Source organism: Curcuma longa, chromosome 11 (genome assembly GCF_044706935.1).
Source record: "Curcuma longa cultivar G26 ecotype Majalengka, Jawa Barat chromosome 11, ITB_CL_G26_1.1, whole genome shotgun sequence".
NCBI classification, from domain to species: domain Eukaryota; kingdom Viridiplantae; phylum Streptophyta; class Magnoliopsida; order Zingiberales; family Zingiberaceae; genus Curcuma; species Curcuma longa.
In genome coordinates, this window is record NC_133871.1 from 30,828,222 (window position 1) to 30,849,648 (window position 21,427).

Consider the following 21,427-nt stretch of genomic DNA (forward strand, 5'->3'; position numbering starts at 1 on the left):
AAATATGTGCCAGCTTATATCATAAAAAGTCAATTAAAAATAATGACGAGCAATAAATAAATTCTTAGTATCCGAAATAATTATTAGGCAATAATTAATAATCGCCCGCCATTTTAACAAGGCAGTGTGAACTATGATTAGTTTACATGAAGATAGTGAATTGACACTATAAATACCACTCTACTCCTCTCATAATAACAAATCTAATATTTTGAAATGGAGTCGAAAGGAATCGTGGCTCTATATCTCCTCGTTTTCTTCTGCATCATTAGTGGTATAATCTGAGCAAATTATTTTTATCTTTTTTTTCTCTTTTTATCGATACATGATTGTTTGTTTCGATCTATTCTCAGATAGAGGAATACATGCAGAGATCACAACCAAAGAAATATCCAATGTGCAAGTGAAGAAGGAGATCACTGCTAAGGAATGGAGGCGGATTGCCGCAGGATCATCTCCACCTGACTGCCACGGCCAGTGTAATGGTTGTGAGCCATGCAAAGCGCAGTTGGTCATCGTGCCACCAACCGGTGGCACGAGGAGGCTCTTCCAAGAGTATTATGATGAGGATTGGAAGTGTGTTTGTGGCTAGGACAGTAGTGTTATCTTCTGTGTGTGTTGTCTTGGTTTATAATAAAGATGAGATTTTTAAATGAAATAAATTTTTATTTAAAAAAATACGATTTGGGCGTAATAACTCACCTTTTGTCTTTTGGAGATATGTTTTGAGAAATAATAAGGGGTAGAATGAAAATTTACTAAATCGAATCAAATAATTTTCCAGCCGGGTCGAATCGGCTATTCGGGTAAAATCCGAGGGGTAAAATGAATTTTTTTCTGATTGCCTTCTACCATTATCTGCGATATCTGCGAGACTCTTCTGTTCCCGTCGACGCTCGTCGACGTCCCTCGATCGATGCCTTCTCCGGTAGCCTTCGCCTGCTACTCTTCCGCTTCCTCTTCCCTCGTCCCCTCGCTCGTTCGCTCCGATCTACAGGGGCATCTTAATGACATCAAAGCTCTCGTCCTCTCCACTGTGAAGAGCCCTCCTAACTCGCCTATCCCCTCTCCCATTCAGTCTCTTCGCTCCGGGAATTGGGTTAAACTCATTTGCGGCGCCAGTTTTGAGGTTTGTTCTTTCCGCCTTACCTCGCCGAACGAAAATCTCGCGTTTCTTTCCGATGATTTCCTTCGGGTCTTTCTTTCTTCGACAGGATGCCGCAGATGTCAGGAATTTGTCTCTTGTGTATACACTTGCTGGAGGTATTAAAGAAGTTTCTTTGAGATGCTATTAATAATCTTCAAGAAATTGGTGCCACGCCTTATAACTGGGACATGTGCAGTCGATTGCATTGATTGTGCAGCAGATGCGGCCGTTGTTGGTGCTGTTAATGAGGGTATTGATGCCGCAATGTCGATAGCTATGGTTAAGAGGCCCTGGGTGATGATTAGTGTTAACGATGATAAGGAAGACGTTCATTTCCGCAAAGCTGGTACAGTTGATAAATGGTCGATTACGTTATTCATGCATGTTTAGGAAGATGTTCCGTGTACTGAGATCTCCTTCCCCTATCTTTATGAACTGAGTTCTTGCTCATCTCTAGGGCTTTATTGTAGCTGTTATGTGAACTTTACTTGTTCTCTTCTGATATTTTTATCCTCGTTTATCTCTTTTAATCTCTACATTCCTTCATTTTGTTTCCATATTTGCAAACTTCAGATCTGTATTATCATCAATTTGAGGAAATTTAAGAAAGACATCACATGCTTTTGAAGCACGCATCAAGCCGACATCAATATTGCATTACCAAAGCTCTCAATTGCTGCACCACTCTACATTTTGCCACATAGATCATCAGTCTCTTTTCTATCGACTAATGTTTCATTCATTATTCTCCAGTGTGGTTATGTTTATGTTTAAATTTTCTGTTATTTTTTACTAATTGTTTTGCATTGTCGTGTTCATTAATAACTCTTTAGCTACACATGATGACGTAGCTAACAAAAAATGCAAATTTGTTTTCTGCATCCCTAAGTCATTGAGGATTTTAAATTTATCTTCTGTATTTGTTTATTCCTCTTAAGCCTAGTTTTGGATGTTTGTTGTTCATGGTTTCTTCAGTATGTTCATGGGAAGTATAATGGTTTTATATAATATTGGTTGACAATGTTGTTAAATTCTCCACTTTCATTTCTTCAAAAAAAATAAAATGAGTCAAGATAAGGGAAGGTAAAAAAGCCTAGATTTTATTGTTGCTATTATCATATACAATGTCTACATAGGTGATAGTCACAGGGTGAGTAATGCAGTTACGATTATCATCTTATATTTCTATTTAGCACTCCTCTCTAGATCTAACTATCTATCCTAATATACTGTGTCACTCCATTCTCTATTCCCAGAATTTGATCCTGAGGACTGCCCATCTGATTGTCCTAGACCATGCGAAAAAGTTTGCCCTGCTTCTGCAATAGTGATACAGAGGGTGGTTGAGGGAGGTGGATCAGTAGAGAACAATAGATTGGATAAACTGCAGGTGCTTATTCTTCCACCCTCGCTTAGGTTCATATTTGTATTCTTAGGTTTCAATTTATTAGTTTGCTATCCAGGGTGGAGTCATCACAGAACGATGTTATGGATGTGGACGCTGCTTTTCCAGTTGCCCATATGATAGAATAAGTGAGTATTGCCTCTTTCTCTTTTATTTGCTTCAAATCTCCTTTTTGATATCAACACAGTTTTTTTTCTAATGATTTTTTCTAACTTGTATTTTGGTGCTATTGGTTTTATCATACCTTTATGATTTTTTTCCCTCTAGTGTTGTATGATGTGTTTTCCTCTTCTTCTTATTCTTATTGTACTCAATCAGAGGAATCAAATGTATAATGTGTTTGGTTGATTTTAGGTGCTACTACTTATGTCCGAGATCCTACTACTACTAGTAAGCTTTTGCAAAGGAGTGATGTTGATGCTATAGAGATACATACGAGTGGAAGGTTTTTGTTCTTATTGATTTTTCACTTTAGAGGTCTTTTTGAGCTTCTTGTTCCAATCTAGGCGATTTGGAGTGTTTTGATGTTGCAAAACTTGATAGGCGCACTGATTTGTTCAACCTGCTTTGGGATAGCCTAGTGGATTCGATTGACAATGCAAAGCTAGTAGCAGTAAGTCAAGTTGTTGGATGGTTTATTTTTTGGTGCCATTTCTTTTTATCTTTCTATCAAAGCATTATCCATGGTTTGTCAAAGTATAATCAGTAATCTACTAGGCTGGAAGACCTTCATGCCAAAGAATTTCTTTTAGCAAATGTTGATAGGATTAATCGAGATTAATTATATTAATGAATAAATTCATTACGAGTACAATGTAAGTAGTTCTGACCTAATGATGTTTAAGAGTGACTATAAAGCCCAGGGAAATAATATGTTTGTAGTTGTCGCCATGTTAACTAGTAGAAAATGACTGAATTTGGTCAGGAAAGCAAATTCCACCTTGTATTTGATAAACAGTGGAACTGAAACCCAAAGTTGATAATGTAAATTTTCTAATTATGATGCAAGCCACTAACCTTTTTAATTTGCTAATTTGTTCGATGACAATGTACAAAATGTTTCAGGTTAGCTTGCCCAATGTGGGTGAATCAACTTTACGGGTGATGAATATGATATACGAGACAATGCAGCCTCATCTCAAATGCTACAATTTGTGGCAGGTTAGTCTACAATGGTAAACTAAAACCTCACTTGAATTATTTGGTATCTGGTGTTTTCAGACCCTTTTCTGCAGTAAATACACATTTCATGGACAGCATATCAACAGGTAAGATTGAGCATATTTATAAGTAACTCTGATAATTACCTCCAAGCAAGAAGGCTACATTACTGGATCCTGGGATAACACGGGAGATGACAGTGTTGGATGCGGTGGAAGATATATAGTGAAGAAGATCGACTAAACTTTAATACCATGTTACGATTAAGGGGGAATTATTTCCTCATGGAACCTTAAGTAGGTTCCTCTTCTGATATATCGATATTATTACGAATATACAAATTACATATTACAGATTTACATATGAGCCCAGTTAGCCGATAGTACATTCAAACAGGAATATGCCCATTTTAGATCTTTTAGAGTTGTTATAATAATATTTGTATCGTTTGTTTATGAACTTCTGAGTGTTGTATTGTAGTTTCCTTTGGATGCATCTTATTCTGGTTAATGCATACACATTCCAACCTATCTACTCAACTATAGTTGGATGGGCGTCCTATGAGTGGAGACATTGGCAAGGGTGCAACAAGAGAGGCAATTAGCTTTGCTGTTCAGTTGGCTGCTACATACAACAAGCCTCATGGTAGATATGTAGGATATTTTTTATGAAAAATGTAAGCAGTGACTGAATTAACTTCTTCTAAACAGCATTGATAACTCGACAATTTTTTCACCTTGTAGGATTTTATCAGTTGGCTGGTGGCACTAATGCTTTCACTATCGAGAGCTTAAAGAAATATGGGCTGTTTCAGACAACCCATATTGATGGTAAGGAGGTTTCCTAATTACTCTCGAGCACTTTGTTCAGTGAATGATGTTCTGCTGTGTAATAGTTTCATTTTAGAAGGAACACGGAACTTAAAAGCATCTTATATAATGTCTTTTTTTCGCTCCTGATACTGCTCCTGTAATCTTCTTGAGCATGATATTTTGCTCTGTGACAAAAGGTTTGTAGAAAGTGATTCGAGTTATTGCAATGATAAGTGATACTTTTACATGCATACATCATAGGCAATTCTTCAGAAGCGAGGATTGAAGATGAGCAAATTGGTCCTAGACAAGCCTATATTGGTGGAATAGCTTATGGTGGTTATGCAAGAAAGGTATTATTTTCACCATTTCGAACAATCAAAGCTCCACAACTTCCATTTTCTTTTCCATTTTAAAAAACAGGAAGGTCAACAAGTAAATCTATCTTTGCTTCGATACTGCATATGTTTTATTTTCTGAAGTTGTATCTTTCTTATTCTCAGTCTTTCTTGTGTTAACCAATAGATACTTCTATGTTTAGCATCTTTCTGACAGGATATGCATGTTTATATGCAATTCGCATGTGTATTTGTATTCTAACATCTTTTAGAAACAAAGAGACACATTTTCCTACGGATTTATGTGAAATCTGATTAGCTAGGAGCTTAAACTGTGTAAGCTTTTAACATTTAGGATCATCTACACAAATCTTATTTATCAATATCAATTTTAATTTAAATTTTATGTGCCTATGGTCCTTCAAGTTTCTTCCATTCAACTAGTTTATACCTGTTAGGCTTTTGGCTTATGTACTATGCTCCTGGCTCTATACTAACAATTTGCTGCAGATTGTGGGGAAAATTCTATGCAAATTGCCCAGCCAAGATGGTCACGCATGGATAGAGGATTATCCTGAGTATTTATTGGAGGCACTTAACGAAGCTTTGACTTTAGTAGGCCCTGTCAAGGGGTACACTGACAACAGGGAGAGAGAAACCTCAGAAAATTGATGTGAGATGTTTATCAAATCAGGACAACAGTGTACCAGTGAGTATAGATGTTGATGCTCTTGTCAAAATTTGTGAGACCTAAACAGTGGATGCATACAAACGAGTTCCTCGATATCTGACCGTACAAGAGTGCCTTGGAAGCATTTCTCCTAAGATTAGAGATAGGCAAACCGTTCACCAGCAACGAGAAAAGATTCAAATCACCACCCACCTGATTAAATCGAAAAAGGTGGACAATTTTATTGATTAAGTCAAAGCTAATTAATATCGCAGAGAACCTCCATCCTCATTTGTATTAAATCATGTGATGGAACCGAGGCTCATCTGTATTAAATCATGTGATGGAACTTATGCAACCTTGAATGTAATTTATATTTTCAAGCTATTCAAATTTAAATTTGAATTTTGAAGAGGAATTTGAAAAGTTTAAATCGAAAAAGATGACAATTTTATTGATTAAGTCAAAGCTAATTAAATTGAATTCTAAAAATGACAATTTTATTGATTAAGTTAAAGCTAATTAAATTGAATCTTTTGATTGAACTCACAATTAAATATTAAAATTTGAATAGGAATGCGGTTAACTGTAATGAATGTCAGTGAGGTAAGAGGCTAAATTAGGTATTAATTACATATTTATTAATGTATTATCAACCAATTATAGCTGTGTAAGTTTGTTTCCATATAGATAAGTATGTCTATTTATAGAAATGATATTTAGGTGGGAAATCTCTAATTTATTTAGGCAGACAACTCAGTTTATATATATATATATAGATGCAACGTGAACTATCATTCATTTCCATCAAGACAGTGAATTGACACTATAAATACCACTCTATTTGTTGCTCCTCTCACAATAACAAATCTAGTATTTTGAAATGGAGTTGAAAGGAATCGTGGCTCTATGTCTCCTCATTTCCTTCTGCATCATTAGTGGTATAATCTAAGTAAATTATTTTTAATTAATCTTTTTTTTCTCTTTTTTATCGATACATTTGTTTCGATCTATTCTCAGAAAGAGGAATACATGCGGAGATCACAAGCAAAGGAAGATCCAATGTGCAAGTGAAGGAGGAGGTCACTGCCAAAGAGTGGGGGCGGATTGCTGCAGGGTCATCTCCGCCTGACTGCCACGGTAAGTGTAATGGTTGCGAGCCGTGCAAAGCACAGTTGATCACCACACCACCGGCCGGCGGCACGAGGAGGCTCTTCCAAGAGTATAAAGATGAGTCTTGGAAGTGTGTTTGTGGCTAGGGTAGTAGTGTTCTCTTGTGTTATCTGGTTATATAATAAAGAAGAGATTTTTAAATAAAATAAATTCTTATTAAAAAAAAACATGATTTGGGCCTAATAACTCACCTTTTGTCCTTTGGAGATGTGTTTTGAGAATAAATAAGGGGTAGAATGAAAAATTACTAAATACAAATTAAATATTTTTTCAACCGGGTCGAATCGGCTATTCGGGAGTCCAGAGTCCAGGGATCCAGCGAGAGGGGAGGAGAGCAGAAAGCACAGGCGGAGGAGCAGCCAGGAGGGAGGCTGACAGATGCTGAGGCGCAGCGGCGGATGTGGAGGCGAGGAGAAGGGCGTGGCGGGTTATGAGAAGTAGGGCGAGGGCGAGGATGACGCCGCCGCCGGTCCATAACCGCCTCCATAACCTTCTTCCCGGCTGGGCCGGCGGCGAGGGCGACGATCAAAAAGGGCAGGTGAGCTGTGAAACAAGCAGCTCTTCCAACAGCCGAACCTCTTCAGATTTTGACCGTTCCATCTACAAATTAAGTAATTTGTTTTAAATATTTTTTCCTTTTATAAAATCTGTGCCAGATCATATCATAAAAAATCAATTAAAAATAATGACGAGCAATAAATAAATTCTTCGTATCCGAAATAATTATTAGGCAATAATTAATAATCGCCCGCCATTTTAACAACGCAGTGTGAACTATGATTCATTTACATCAAGGCAGTGAATTGACACTATAAATACCACTTTATTAGTTGCTCCTCTCACAGTAACAAACCTAATATTTTGAAATGGAGTTGAAAGGAATCGTAGCTCTATGTCTCCTCGTTTTCTTTTGCATCATTAGTGGTATAATCTGAGCAAATTATTTTTAGTTAATCTTTTTTTTTTTTTTGTCTTTTTTATCGATACATGATCATTTGTTTCGATCTATTCTTAGATATAGGAATACATGCGGAGATCACAAACAAAGGAAGATCCAATGTGCAAGTGAAGGAGGAGGTCACCGCCAAAGAGTGGGGGTGGATTGCTGCAGGATCATCTCCGCCTGACTGCCACGGCCAGTGTAATGGTTGCGAGCCGTGCAAAGCGCAGTTGATCACCACACCACCGGTCGGCGGCTCGAGGAGGCTCTTCCAAGAGTATAAAGATGAGTCTTGGAAGTGTGTTTGTGGCTAGGGTAGTAGTGTTTTCTTCTGCGTGTGTTATCTTATTATATAATAAAGATGAGATTTTTAAATGAAATAAATTCTTATTTAAAAAAAAACACTTTTTGTTTTTTGGAGATGTGTTTTGAGAATAAATAAGGGGTAGAATGAAAAATTATTAAATCGAATCAAATATTTTCCCATCCGGGTCGAATCGGCTATTCGGGTAAATTCCGAGGGGTAAAATGAATTTTTTTTTCTGGATGCCATCGACCATTATCCGCGAGACAGTTCTGTTCCCGTCGACGCTCCGTCGCCGTCCTTGATCGATGCCTTCTCCGGTAGCCTTCGCCTGCTACTCTTCCGCTTCCTCTTCCCTCGTCCCCTCGCTTGTTCGCTCCGATCTACAGGGGCATCTTAATGACATCAAAGCTCTCGTCCTCTCCACTGTGAAGAGCCCTCCTAACTCGCCTATCCCCTCTCCCATTCAGTCTCTTCGCTGCGGGAATTGGGTTAAACTCATTTGCGGCGCCAGTTTTGAGGTTTGTTCTTTCCGCCTTACCTCGCCGAACGAAAATCTCGCGTTTCTTTCCGATGATTTCCTTCGGGTCTTTCTTTCTTCGACAGGATGCCGCAGATGTCAGGAATTTGTCTCTTGTGTATACACTTGCTGGAGGTATTAAAGAAGTTTCATTGAGATGCTACTAATAACCTTCAAGAAATTGGTGCCTCGCCTTATAACTGGGACATGTGCAGTCGATTGCATTGATTGTGCAGCAGATGCGGCCGTTGCTGAGGCCCTGGGTCACTTACAATTTGTGGCAGATTGTAGGGAAAATTCTATGCAAATTGCCCAGCCAAGATGGTCACGCATGTATAGAGGATTACCCTAAGTATTTATTGGAGGCTCTTAACGAAGCTTTGGCTTTAGTAGGCCCTGTCAAGGGGTACACTGACTACAGGGAGAGAAAAACCTCAGAAAATTGATGTGAGATGTTTATCAAATCAGGACAACAATGTACCAGTGAGTATAGATGTTGATGCTCTTGTCAAAATTTGTGTTAAGACCTAAACAGTGGATGCATACAAACGAGTTCCTCGATGTATTATTAATGTCTATGCAAATTTCTGCTGTCTGCTATCCAGTAATTTTGTATAGGGCACCAATTCATAGGTTTAGCATATGCAACTTCAGTTGCGACATATCAGTGACTTAATTAGTTGAGATACGTTGTACAAGACCAACTAACTTAGAGAATGCTCACCAGAAGTCCAAGAAGAGAATTATCCTGTTGCTGAATGCCATGGGATCTTCAAACCATTTCAATTGACGAAAGATATATATATTCCGTCTTTCAATTCTCTTAGATCGGATCAATTGGCAGGTAGGTTTGTAACTCGAGCAAAACATCTTCTTAAAGTACACTTCGCAGTCAAAGGAGCAGCATTTCCCATTGAATCTAAAGCTTCAGCAGCATCTTTCTATCATCAGCAGCAACTACAACTGCAAGAAATCAGTTTAGCAACATAACATTTTTGTGCTGTAGATAAGAGAATCAGAAGCAGCTTTACTGGTGGTAAGTTACCCAAAGGCTTTAAATTGTGCGAGAAGGCCATGAACTCCCATGCCCTCATCGAGCTTTTGAGACTAAGAACAAGCAGCAACCAACTATCAGCTTCAAGGATGCAAAGATAGTCGAATATAGTTCTTCTGATAAAACTGGGCTCATCATGCATTTCCGATATGATAATCCTGCATCACCAGAAGTCCTTGCAGGAGCAATTGCCATCTTTGAAGTGGTGAAATCGGTTCCTGTCTCTCAGGATGATCTCCCTCTGGAACACCCTTGATATCAACTTGCTTGTATCATGGCAATCCCAGCACACTCTTAAGTTTTTCACGATCCTGATGCAGGTGCCTTCATCCAGCGCAATCAGCCCAAATGCGATGGCCAATTTCTCGCTGTGCAAGCGCAGAGCATCCTCTTTCTCCTCTTCTTCAATATTGAACATCACCTCGTTTGTCTTAGCTGTATACCCAGCCAATCTCAACTTCCTCGATATCTCTTGCAGCATCAACGCAATCTCCTTGTATCTGGGATGCGACTTGCCCCCTACAAAGAACTCATGGACCTCACCACCAACCTCCATCACACTGCAGCCTGGCTCCTTCCTTACCCCTTTGCCTTTCATTGACTCCCTCACATCGTTAACTCCTTCCCAGTTCCTTGACTCAGCATACATGTTCGACATGAGGACATACGCGGCGTCGTTCCTTGATTCCACCTCCACTAGCTTTTTCATAGCATACTCACCCAATTCAATGTTCCTATGTATCCTGCAGGCATTGAGCAGAGCTCCCCAAGCACCAGCATGTGGTTCAATGGGCATCTTCTTGATGAAATTAACAGCATCATCCAACAGGCCAGCTCTCCCATACAAGTCCACCATGCAACCGTAGTGCTCGCGCCATGGATTTATTCCATACTTTTCGCGCATCGAGTCGAAGTGCTGCCGACCCTCTTCAACCAACCCGGCCACACTACATCCTCGAAGGACAGAGATGAAAGTCACACCATTGGGCAGCAAGCCCTGCTCCTTCATCTGGTCGAACAGCTTGATGCATTCTTTGCCGGCGCCATTCATTGCCAGCCCGCTCATTGCACTGCTCCAGGTGTAGACGTTCTTCTCCTGCATCCTCCAGAAGACCTCCATAGCCCACTCCATGTCGCCGCACTTGGAGTACATGTCCACGAGGGCCGTACCCAGCGTCACTGTGATACGGAGCCTGTTTCTTTGTAAATAGGAATGCACCCACTTGCCCTGATCCAGGGCGCCCAGATGGCCGCACGCGGTGAGGACCGACACCAATGTCGCCTCGCTCACTCTCATCCCTTCCAATTGCATAGACGAGAACAGTTGCAGCGCATCTCTCGATCGGCCAACCTGCGAATACCCAGCGATCATGGCGTTCCACGCGATGGGATCTCGGCTTGGCATATCGTCGAACAGTTCTCGGGCACGGTCAATTTCACCGGCGGCAGCGAGGACGCCGAGCATGGCGGTGCGAGCGACGGTGTCAGCGTCGTGGACTTCGGAGTAGACTTTCAGGGCGGCTTCAAGGTCACCGAACTCGGCGTACATTCGGAGGAGGGCGCTGTGTACGTGCGGGTCGGAGGCGAAGCCGTGGCGAATGGCGGCGGCGTGCACGGAAGCCGCGGAGAACGGGGAGGCAGCAGCCTTAATGCAGGCGCCGACGAGGAAGGTGAAGGTGTAGCGGTCCGGGGAGAGGGAGCAGAGGAGGCGGCGGTAGAAGTGGAAGGCGTGGCCGGGGTCGGGGCCACGGGCGTGCGCGCGGATCAGAGAGTTGAGGAGGAAGACGCTGGTGGAGTGCGGGGAGTGATCTAGAAGCCGATGGGAGTACTGAAGGAGGAACGGGGAAGCGGTGCCGGCGGCTAAGGCGACGGCGGCGACGAACTGATCGAAGAGGACGGGATCGTGGAGGCGGCCATTGACGAGAAGCTGGCCATGGATTTGGAGGACCTGGCCGAGGCTGGTGGCGGTGGGATTGCAGGCGGAGGCGGAGGCCGAGGCGGAGGAGGAGTCGAGGAGCGCAATAGGGTTGTGCCTGGCGATGATGTTTCTCAGTGACAATTTCATCGCATCGCAGGAGAACAGCGCGACGAGGAAGGTGCCTTTTGACCCGAAGTAAACCGGTCTGGACCGGACCTTATGGACCGCTTACCACCAAACCCGAACCGGTTTCGACCGAACCAAGCAAAACTAGGTTAATGAAACTAGCTAGGACGCTTTTTCCTTTGGCTGTCCCCCATAGCGTAAGCTCGCACCTTCCGCCAACTCCTTCAGTGTCGACTCCCCCTCGCCACTGCCCGTTTTGCCTCCCCGATCCTCGACTTTAACTCGGAGGAGAGAACTCCATCGCTTCTGAAGCTAAGAGCTCCTTTCGACCTCCAAAGGTCGTCCTTTCCTATCTGCTTTATGGGAAATAAAAGAAAAGTTTGATTTTTAGCACCAATGCCGCAGTTCCCATCGGAGGGGCCAGATTCATGGAGGCCGAGACAGAGATGCTTAAGTTATTGGGGGTCAAAATTGCAACCCAAGTCAGAGAGAGAAAAAGAGTTATATGATAAGATTGCGATGTTGGGGAGAAATTTGAAGGCATGTTGTGTTAGATTTTATTTTTTATTTCTGTAATTTTCATTCTCTATAAAAAAATAATATTTTATTATTTTTTGTTTTTTAAAAAATAATTTTTTATTTTCTAAAAAATGAAATTAGAAAACATAAAATAAACAGTAATTTAAAAAAATAAAAAATATCAAACCAAATGTCCGTTAATTTTTAAGTCATAATTTTATTGAATAATTTTAATAAAATTTAAGAAAAATATTTTATAAAATAATATTTTATGTACAGGTAGTTTAATATTTTAGAAAAATGCGGCGTCCCAATTGCTATAAATCAACCCTTCCCCGGTCGATCCCCATTGCGAGTTCCGTGTTCCCGAAAGGTTTTCGATCGTTAGTTTCTCCTCTCCTCTCCTCTCCTTCTTCTTCTATCCTCTACCGAGCAAACCTCGTAACCCTACCGAGCTGAACTCCAGCAAGAGACTCAAGGCGGCTTTCAGTTCCTTCTCTGCAGCTAATAGCGTAAACGAGCCTGAAGGGAGTCGAGGCCGGCTCCGTCTTTCCGTCTTACAGTGTGCCGCCATGAGCTTCGACTTGGTGCTGAAGCCATGCTGCAGTGGCTGCGGCTCGACGTCCGACCTCTACGGGAGCGGTTGCAAGCACACCACGCTGTGTCTTTCATGCGGCAAGAGCATGGTGGCCAATCGCGGCCGCTGCCATCAGTGCGGCACCTTTATCACCAAATTGATCCGGGTATGGGCTTGATCCGTGTTAGAACCTACGTTTTTGTTCGGATTCTCTCGGGTTTCCCCGAGTACGAAGATTAGGGTTTTTGAATGGATTCCTGTCTAGTTTCCCTCATACTTTATGTTTGATTGGTAAAAAAAAAAAGGAAACTCGAAGCGTGCCTTGGTGTTTAGGTTTAGTACCTTTACAATTAACAACGGCTGAAAATTCATTCGTCCTTTATTTGTTTGGCATTCCTTTCAAAATTTGCCAATATTCTTATTGAGTCTTGTGTATTAGCCATCATGTATCATCTAGGTATCAGCAACTGTAGATTTGCTGGATGAACTCCTTAGGAAATGATTGAGTGTTTTCTGATTATAATTTTACATTGGTTGATTGCTTAGTCCTTTCTTTAATTGTAACTTTTCGTTTCATCTTATGCTTAGGAGTACAATGTACGGGCAAGTGCCAGCACAGATAAGGCTTTCTATATTGGAAGGTATGTCTCCGGATTGCCTCCATTTTCAAAGAATAGTGCAGAAAATAGGTGGTCTCTCCACAAAGAAGGTCTTCAGGGACGTCAACTAACTGACACGTTGCGGGTGTGTCTATTCATCACCATGCTTTTCTAACTACTTGGCCTGTTTTTTTTTTTTATCTTGCTGTGCTTGAAAAATGTTCACATCTGTTGCTTGTTGGAGAACATAGACAGTCATGGTTAAGTAGCCAAAGTGTCAATTCTTATTGTCTTGGATCCTTGGTCCTAGCATGTTTTCTTTGGTTATCATCTCTTAGTCAAAATAATTTTCAAAATTTAAGATTTTGTATGTCAATAGGATTGATTTCAGTGCCTTATATGCATGTGTACCGAGTCTTCATCTAAGTGTATTACAACCTGACAAAATGTGTATATATATATATATATATATACATACATACACACACACAGTCAGCAATATAGTTTTCTTTTAAAAAAATCTAATGCTTTTAATATATTAGAGACAAAGAACTGCTCGCAGCCTTGGATTTTGTAGGTTACATCAATTAAGGTTGAAAAACTGGAAAACCACATATTCTGCTATCCCTATTTGTTGACTATACTACTCAATCAGTTTGGTTAAGCATGAATCTGTATGTATATACTTGATTCCACTAAATAGTCATGAAGGTGCTGCACCAACATTTCCGGAGAGTGCATAAAGGCATGCTACCTGAGTAGTGGAGCACAATTCATGTGAACAAAAATATGTAGTTCTGTGACTTGTTGATCAAAACAAAATTTTCTTTACACAAAGTTCTGTGTCTTTTGTCTTCATTTCTCTACATTTCACCTCCAGCTAACATGAGTCCTCTTACATATAGTAAATCGAAACTCCCATCTCTTCTCCCTTTTCCATTCTAATCCAGAGAAAGTCATTTTTCTATTAGTGATAGACTATTTTTTCCCTTTTTTTGCTTGAGTAGTTGATCTAACCAGATTCAAACCCACATTATCTCTCATGTACGGTCTGCTTAGCTTTGTTCTTTTATCTCCTTTGCTTTTTCTTGTGGGATTTCATGGCTTGAGCAAAGATACTAAAAACAAGTAGCATAGATCTGATGTAGTCAGTACCCACTTTGAGTCAATTATCTATCTCATTCTTTTAGTAGATTGTGTCAATTTTCTTACTTTGTCAAATTATGTGGTTGTCTATCTATCTACCCTCAAATCGTAAATTGATACTACTATGCATCTGTGCTGGTCAACTGCATCCAACAATTGAGATTTCTCCCTTTAAATAACTTTCTGGTTTGGAGCAATATGGATAATACAGTGAAAAAACTATATGACTTGCATAAACATTAGTGATAGTGTGATTATTTGATGACATCTATTGTAAGATAATGTCATATGAGTAGTTGAGATATTATCATATGTCTGTCTTGGATCGCTTATGCTATGTTTACCCTGAAGAGTGGATGGAGGGAAAAAAAAATCAATAGTGGAGAAAAATCCTCAAAGCTATGGATCAATCGTATTGGGAAGGAAAGCAGAAGAAAAGAAAGGGAAAGGGAAAGGAAATGATGGGGGGAAAATTCACTTGGAAAGAGAAGGGAAAGGATCCACAGCCAACTCAGGCTACCGCAGCCTCCTGCTGTGAGGGTGTGGCCAAGCTTGATAGTTGTGAGCTCGTGGAGGCCTCGCATCCACACGGCCAAGCTTGGTATCCCTGGCTCTCCACAAGGCGGTGGCGGCCTTGCGGAGGCTAGGCCTAGCCAATGAGAACCAACAGTCTTGCTTGGCATCGTGGATGGATGGAGAATAGTTGGAATTGCTAGAGTTGTGAGAGCAAGGAAGGAAAATTGGTTCTGGGTTGATGAAAAATAAGAGAAAAATTGATTCACTATGGACTTGGAATCCATCCTTTCTTTGATTTTACATCAAGTAAAAGGGGGAAAGTGTCTCAATTCTTGTATAATTTAACCTTTCCTTTGTTCATCCTTAGGAGTAAACAAGGCATTAGTTCTTCCGTGTGTTGTGAAAGAAGTCTCTGAATTAGATTCTAGTGTGCACACTACATCTTTAAGTTTTTCTAAATTTGGATAGTTGTAATATCTATGGTAACTTTTTGCCTTATTCCTACGGTGTGTCTATTCCTATCTTGATGTATGGGACTTCACTATAATGGTGCAGGAGAAGTACAAGAACAAACCATGGATATTGGAAGATGAAACTGGCCAGCATCAGTTTCAGGGTCAATTGGAGGGTTCACAATCCTCAACTGCTACTTATTATCTGTTAATGATGCATGGAAAGGAGTTTCTTGCTTTTCCAGCTGGTTCCTGGTATGAATTGGTCTCTAGGACGAAAATATATTTTTATTCCCTTTGATTCTCGATTGTTGTTTCTCTGTTGCTATTTCTCTTTTTTTTACTTGTTTTGGAAGTTAATTAACATCACATTGCTGGTCTGCCCTTGTCTCTTAAAATTGCATTCATTCCATATCAAGTATGCATTCAAGATGAATTCCTAGAACATGCTTGGTGATTTCTACTCAGAGCTTACGGGGACTCTATGTGTATCTATAGGTACAATTTTACCAAGATTGCACAATACAAACAATTGACTTTGGAAGAGGCTGAAGAGAAAATGAACAAAAGGAGGCATAATGCAACTGGATATGAGAGGTGGATGATGAAGGCAGCAACTAATGGTGCTGCTGCTTTTGGTGAATTGAAGAAGAATGAAGGTGTCACCAAAGCTGAGGCTGATGGAAGCAATAAAGCAAAGAAAGGGAAGAGCAATGATGAAGGAGATCACTCTGACAAGGGTGAAGAAGATGAGGAAGAAGAGGAGGCAAGAAAGAATAGGCTCGGACTTAGCAAAAAGGGTGTTGATGATGATGAAGAAGGTGGTCAAGGAGGTGATTTTGATCTAGATGATGATGACATCGAAAAAGGTGGGTCATAGTACTGTGATGTCTGATTAGTTTTGTTGCTTCTGATTTTAGTACATGCTGTTTTGTGCTTGCAGATTTATTAAGTTGAGAAGATATCATAGTTGGTTGTTTGGGTTAAATGATTTTAAATTGTTTTATACCCTCTCTTGGCATTTTCTTTCTTGTGGTTGCACTATATATGCATCACATCATGATAAAGAATATAATTCTATGCTAGATCTAACAAAACAAAACAAGGTGAGGGCACTTATATTTTTATTTGTGATAAAGAAATTCTTGGACTAAGTTTGTCCAGGCAAGACTCTTATTGTTTCATTCCACATACTTTCTTTGTCATTTAATAATTGTATAGGTTATATTGAGTTCTCATTTCTTTGTCTTAAATCCAACATGAATCAGTATGGCTTCTTTGCATTTTCTTTAATGCTTTTGAAACTTCATCAAGTGGCAAGTCTTTCATAGCTGGTAATCCTTTCATTACCTGGAAATGATTGGTTTCCAGTGACACTTTTAACTCACGTTGAGGATCAATGTTTTTGCTATTTCTCGGTTTAGTTTCTTTCATTGATGATTTCTCATTTCCATTGTTTCAGTATATGCTGATTGTCACACATTTAAATTTGCTTGAGTTTATTAAAATAGATGTCTATTGATGCCTGTTAGTTTCACTCAATAATTTTGGATTTTCTATAAACAGTCCTTCCTAAAGTTAGTGATGATGATCTTGGTACATGTGTCGGTGCATTTATTCATGGATCATATTAATTTTGTATCTTTAGGTGATGACTGGGAACATGAAGAGACCTTCACAGATGATGATGAAGCTGTCGGTAATGATCCAGAGGAAAGAGAAGATTTAGCTCCTGAGATTCCTGCTCCACCTGAAATTAAGCAGGTATATATTATATAAAATGTTTGAAAATGAGAATTTGTGGGCTTTTGGTTAGCATATGCAGGTTGGTTGCATTAGATTTTATGGTCTTTGATCTAGTATGCATTGTTTGCATAGACTATTGGATTCTTTTTTATGTATCTTTGAATGTCTTAAAATTGCTAGCTAAGAATATTTGATAGACTACATTTCACTTTGTAAACTTATTTCCTTGTGATTCTGTAGCTAATAACTGCCTCTCATAATGAGAGTCCATATATGTTGTCTGTGTTTTTTATTGATGAGATATTTTGCTGCTTTTGTGCATGAATTACCATTCTACGTGAAGTCTTGCTGCCTTAATGATTTGGATTTGTTAATTTATTTTAATCCTTGTTGTATGTATTCTTTGTTTGCTTGACACTATCATAAATCACCATTCAACAGGACATCATGTTGTACTCATGATGTTGGCCGAATTTTCATTTCAGTTAAATTAGGTCAAATAATCTTCAGCAATAATCAAAAGGACGCCCTTTATTTTCATTATCGTCAAAAGGGTGTTCCATTTTATATATATCAAAAGGGCGCCTCATCATATTTTTCATCTTGAAAATGTCATTGTTTCAACATTGTTGCAATAGTTTTGCCGAAACTTCTATAACATAGAGAAAAATTACTTCAACTTGGTCAAAATAATTACTACACATGGAGAACTGTTATATCAAATTATTTTTTTTCAACTTGGTCAAAATTACTCAAGTTTAATTAAAATCGCTTCATTGTTGTAGCAGGATCATAGTTGTTATAACAACCTTGAAATAACGATATTTTTATATGAAAAATAGGATGGGGTGTCCTTTTGATATATATGTATGTATGTGTGTGTATAATGGGACACCCTTTTGATTTTTAGCCAATAATCTTTATTGTATTTCCTTGGTGCTCACACATATGTACATAAAATAGTGGGTAGTTGGTAATTTTTGCTTGTTTCGTATAGTTAAGAAGCTCTAACTCCTTTCTCATAAAGCTCCTATTTTACGAAATTCTCAGGAAAATTACACTGGTTTATTGTTTGGAATGTTCTTAGGATGAGGAGGATGAAGATGAAGAAGATGGTGGACTGAGTAAATCAGGGAAGGAATTAAAGAAACTGCTTGGAAAAGCTGCTGGATTAAATGAATCTGAGGGTGAGGAGGAGGAAGAAGAAGATGATGTAAGCACAGATTTCTTTATCCACTTGCATTTTTGTATACAAGCACATGTATATTGCCTACACTTTTCATGCCCATACTACAATTGTTTTTACATGTCTTGCTAACTGATTTGCATGATATATTATTTTAAGCACATTTATGCACCTACTTGTGTGTCATTTATATAACTTAACAGCCACGTAGATGAGATAATTGATTCAAAAACTTGATAGGTTGAACTATTGAACTTCTCGCTAATATTAAGTTTATAGTAGTTCACTCGTTTGTAATCTCCTTTATTATCTCATAACTATGAACTTCATTGAGCGTGAAAATCTCCCCCAGTTAATGGTTTACATCATGCTTAAGATCTAAAGGGCAACACAACTCGAAATGCTTAATTAGCAATATATGAGGTTCATTAACGCGTTCGCCATCAGACAAGAAACCTTTCCACACTCTTTGTCATGGTTAAGCTTGATTTAACACCATTTGTAACAAACCATCCAGATGAGAGAAATTAATTTATTAACTTTATGAGGCCCAACCATTGATCCAAAATGTTGAAGTCCCAGTTAGTAGTACTTTTACTCATTTAAGCTTATAAGCACTCTTTGCAAGTGTAGATAGGTCCTCATAATCTTTCACTTGAGACTCAATTGTCATCACTACCTAAATCCAATTATAACTCAGAACTATCTATAATTGGCATCATGTGAGCTTTAAAGTGGTGCCTTCATAAAAATAGCCAATTCCAACTCTTCGCCATTTCTCTAATACTTATGCACCATTATCACGATCAAAATTAATAGGAGGAATGGACCAAATAACTTTGTTGGGGCCAGCTGCACGCAAAATGAATTCATCTTTGTAAAGCCTTGGTCCAGCACACAACTCCATGTGGGAGTAAATATGGTGTCAAATTCATATTAACTGTTTTGCATCCAAAAGATATATTCCACCAAACTACCTTAGTTTTCTTGAAAATATTGAAATATTGAATAAACTTGAGAAAGGCTTAAAACTAAATAAACTCTTGCCATTCGTGAGTCGTTACTGGAATACATATATCGATTTCCTATACCATCCAGCTGATTGTTTATTTCCAGATTAAGCTCTTCCAGGACTTCATAAGTTCTCACACACTTCACCTTTTCTCATTTTTGAAAGAAATGCTGTCTTTTTATGGTGATCGTCCTCTATTGGGTACATACTTGGCTCCTTGAATCAGGCTGTTATTAACCAACATTTTTGTTGATTCAAATATGAGAATCTACTTATCTAGTTATTCTTTCAAATACTAGAAGGAAATGCAAGATATTTGTCAACTTTGATTTACTATTAATGTAGTAGATTATTGTCATTGAACTGGGACTATCCTATTGTTCAGGACTCTTAACTCTTGAGATCATCTTTCATTTCTAGGATGATGAAATTGGCATGTCCCCTGTGTTAGCACCAAAACATAAAGATACTCCTAAGGATGAACCAGCAGTAAGTACTCCCTCCAGGGCAACACCTCCCCCAGTATCTGGGCGGCCCACTCCATCTGCATCAAAATCATCAAAAGCAAAGAGGAAACCTGGTAGTGACGAGAAGAGTAGTAGTAGTAGTAATCCTGTGCCTGCAAAGAAGGTGAAGACGGAAAATGTATGTATCTCCTTGCATTCTTGTTAGTTTTCTTGTGCATTTGTCGTTACCAATTATACGATTCCTCTTTTTCAGTCAATTGTTAAAGATGAGCCTGTCAATTCATCTAAACCTAGTGTGTCCACAAAACCACCATCTACAACTGCTAGGCCTGGTTCAACGACACCTTCTACAGCAGCAGTTACTGAGGAGGAAATTAGAGCTGTTGTTGCTGCTGGTGCTCCTGTGACGACACAGGATTTAGTTGCAAAATTCAAATCCAGACTGAAAGCTCCAGAGGTACATTGCATTATCTGATTCTCTTACTGAAAAATAGCCACTTGCTGTAAATACTTCAAAAACAAATACAAAACTCAAGCTTGCAATTCCAAATCTTGGATCACTATAATCCTTTAATCTGACTGTCTATTTTTCAAGAGTCCTACACTTTTAAGCATTGAAATTAATGCTTATTGCAACTTCATCATCAACCAAATTCTTGAAATTTGTAACAAGAACCCTACCTCTACTAAACTAATCCAAATGGTGTTCTCATTCTTGTTTATGTTTACAGGACAAGAGAGCCTTTGCTGACATTCTCCGGAGAATATCCAAGATACAAAAGGTCAATGGTCATAACTACATTGTGATCAGAGACAAATAGTCTTTAAATATCGCACTGAGCGATCGGATTAGCACACTGATGCGTTGAAAAATCTTTGGCTGATGCTGTATTTTCTAAATTATCTCTTCGGTTTTGTTGCTCTATGGATTGGTATTTAAGGGTTAAACAAAAGGTTTCAATTTTATGACTAAATGCACTTTTGTATCACAGCTTTTCTCTACTTTGATCCATAAAATATGTTTATCATCAGGGCCTATACTTCAGGATTTACTAAAGATTATTTATTTCTCAAAATACTCCTTCGGCCAATCATTTCAACAAATTCAGTCTTCAATTGATTCTAATCAGTCGGTTGATAAGTGATAATAAAGTTAACCTTCTGATCAGTTGATTTAAAATGACTTTAAATAATTAATTGCAGTTAACATGCGTTTGACGGTTATATGGTGGAATTCTGGGATTTATTTGGTTGGTGTTAAAGATTATTTTTATTTTTTAATTAATATTATTCTCTTATGTTGGATGATTTTTTATATCTTTCTTATAAAATTTTCTATTAGAATCCAACGTCACTATATAAGATTCAAAAATGAACATAAATAGACTTGGAAGAATTTTAAGAGTGCAGCAGTGCTAGTGCCTATACTTTTTTTGTCAAAAGCATGAACAGCGATAGGGGAACATTAAAAGACTCATTAAAAGACTTTTTTTTTTTGGTTAAAAGTACTTTAAAAAAAAATGAATGTGGAGAGAGTTAGGAGAACATTAAAAGTGAGTTGGTTGCATTTGGGTTGCTTTTAAAGCTTCACCACAAGTTAATTAATTGGAATTAGCACTATTTCAAATTGATTTTTGCA

The 21,427-nt window shown here is 38.9% G+C and overlaps 3 protein-coding genes across 4 annotated transcripts; 2 read left to right on the plus strand and 1 right to left on the minus strand.

Annotated features, from left to right (window-relative positions):
• The first annotated feature begins 900 nt into the window (after positions 1-900).
• Positions 901-5,731, plus strand: LOC141839572 (uncharacterized). Of its 2 annotated transcripts, none has more exons than XM_074727351.1 (12): positions 901-1,129; positions 1,215-1,263; positions 1,344-1,493; positions 2,404-2,537; positions 2,611-2,680; positions 2,907-2,997; positions 3,096-3,165; positions 3,618-3,713; positions 4,259-4,358; positions 4,457-4,543; positions 4,787-4,878; positions 5,374-5,731. In XM_074727351.1, the coding sequence occupies exons 1-12, from the start codon at positions 917-919 to the stop codon at positions 5,533-5,535; spliced, it is 1,314 nt and encodes a 437-aa protein (XP_074583452.1). In that variant the 5' UTR covers positions 901-916; the 3' UTR covers positions 5,536-5,731. The 2 variants fall into 2 exon arrangements, with proteins under 2 accessions (XP_074583452.1, XP_074583453.1); XM_074727352.1 differs by having other exon boundaries at positions 1,368-1,493.
• A 3,198-nt stretch (positions 5,732-8,929) lies between these two features.
• Positions 8,930-11,642, minus strand: LOC141839569 (putative pentatricopeptide repeat-containing protein At5g40405). The gene is made up of 2 exons (XM_074727348.1): positions 9,516-11,642; positions 8,930-9,433 (listed from the first exon to the last, which is right to left on the minus strand). Exon 1 carries the CDS (start codon positions 11,587-11,589, stop codon positions 9,688-9,690), a length of 1,902 nt encoding a protein of 633 aa, XP_074583449.1. The 5' UTR covers positions 11,590-11,642; the 3' UTR covers positions 8,930-9,433; positions 9,516-9,687.
• An 811-nt stretch (positions 11,643-12,453) lies between these two features.
• On the plus strand, positions 12,454-20,819 carry LOC141839571 (transcription initiation factor IIF subunit alpha). The gene is made up of 9 exons (XM_074727350.1): positions 12,454-12,830; positions 13,253-13,408; positions 15,481-15,632; positions 15,876-16,246; positions 17,026-17,141; positions 18,211-18,336; positions 19,742-19,966; positions 20,042-20,245; positions 20,520-20,819. Exons 1-9 carry the CDS (start codon positions 12,660-12,662, stop codon positions 20,607-20,609), a joined length of 1,611 nt encoding a protein of 536 aa, XP_074583451.1. The 5' UTR covers positions 12,454-12,659; the 3' UTR covers positions 20,610-20,819.
• Positions 20,820-21,427: the final 608 nt, after the last annotated feature.

Bases quoted from the DNA above. Each gene is read 5' to 3' on its own strand.
- LOC141839572 (XM_074727351.1), top strand. From the start codon at position 917: ATGCCTTCTCCGGTAGCCTTCGCCTGCTACTCTTCCGCTTCCTCTTCC. The intron at 1,494-2,403 runs GTACAGTTGATA...CTCTATTCCCAG, and splicing joins CGTTCATTTCCGCAAAGCTG to AATTTGATCCTGAGGACTGC. The intron at 2,681-2,906 runs GTGAGTATTGCC...GGTTGATTTTAG, and splicing joins TTGCCCATATGATAGAATAA to GTGCTACTACTTATGTCCGA.
- LOC141839569 (XM_074727348.1), bottom strand. From the start codon at position 11,589: ATGAAATTGTCACTGAGAAACATCATCGCCAGGCACAACCCTATTGCG.
- LOC141839571 (XM_074727350.1), top strand. From the start codon at position 12,660: ATGAGCTTCGACTTGGTGCTGAAGCCATGCTGCAGTGGCTGCGGCTCG. The intron at 12,831-13,252 runs GTATGGGCTTGA...TCTTATGCTTAG, and splicing joins TTATCACCAAATTGATCCGG to GAGTACAATGTACGGGCAAG. The intron at 13,409-15,480 runs GTGTGTCTATTC...ATAATGGTGCAG, and splicing joins AACTAACTGACACGTTGCGG to GAGAAGTACAAGAACAAACC.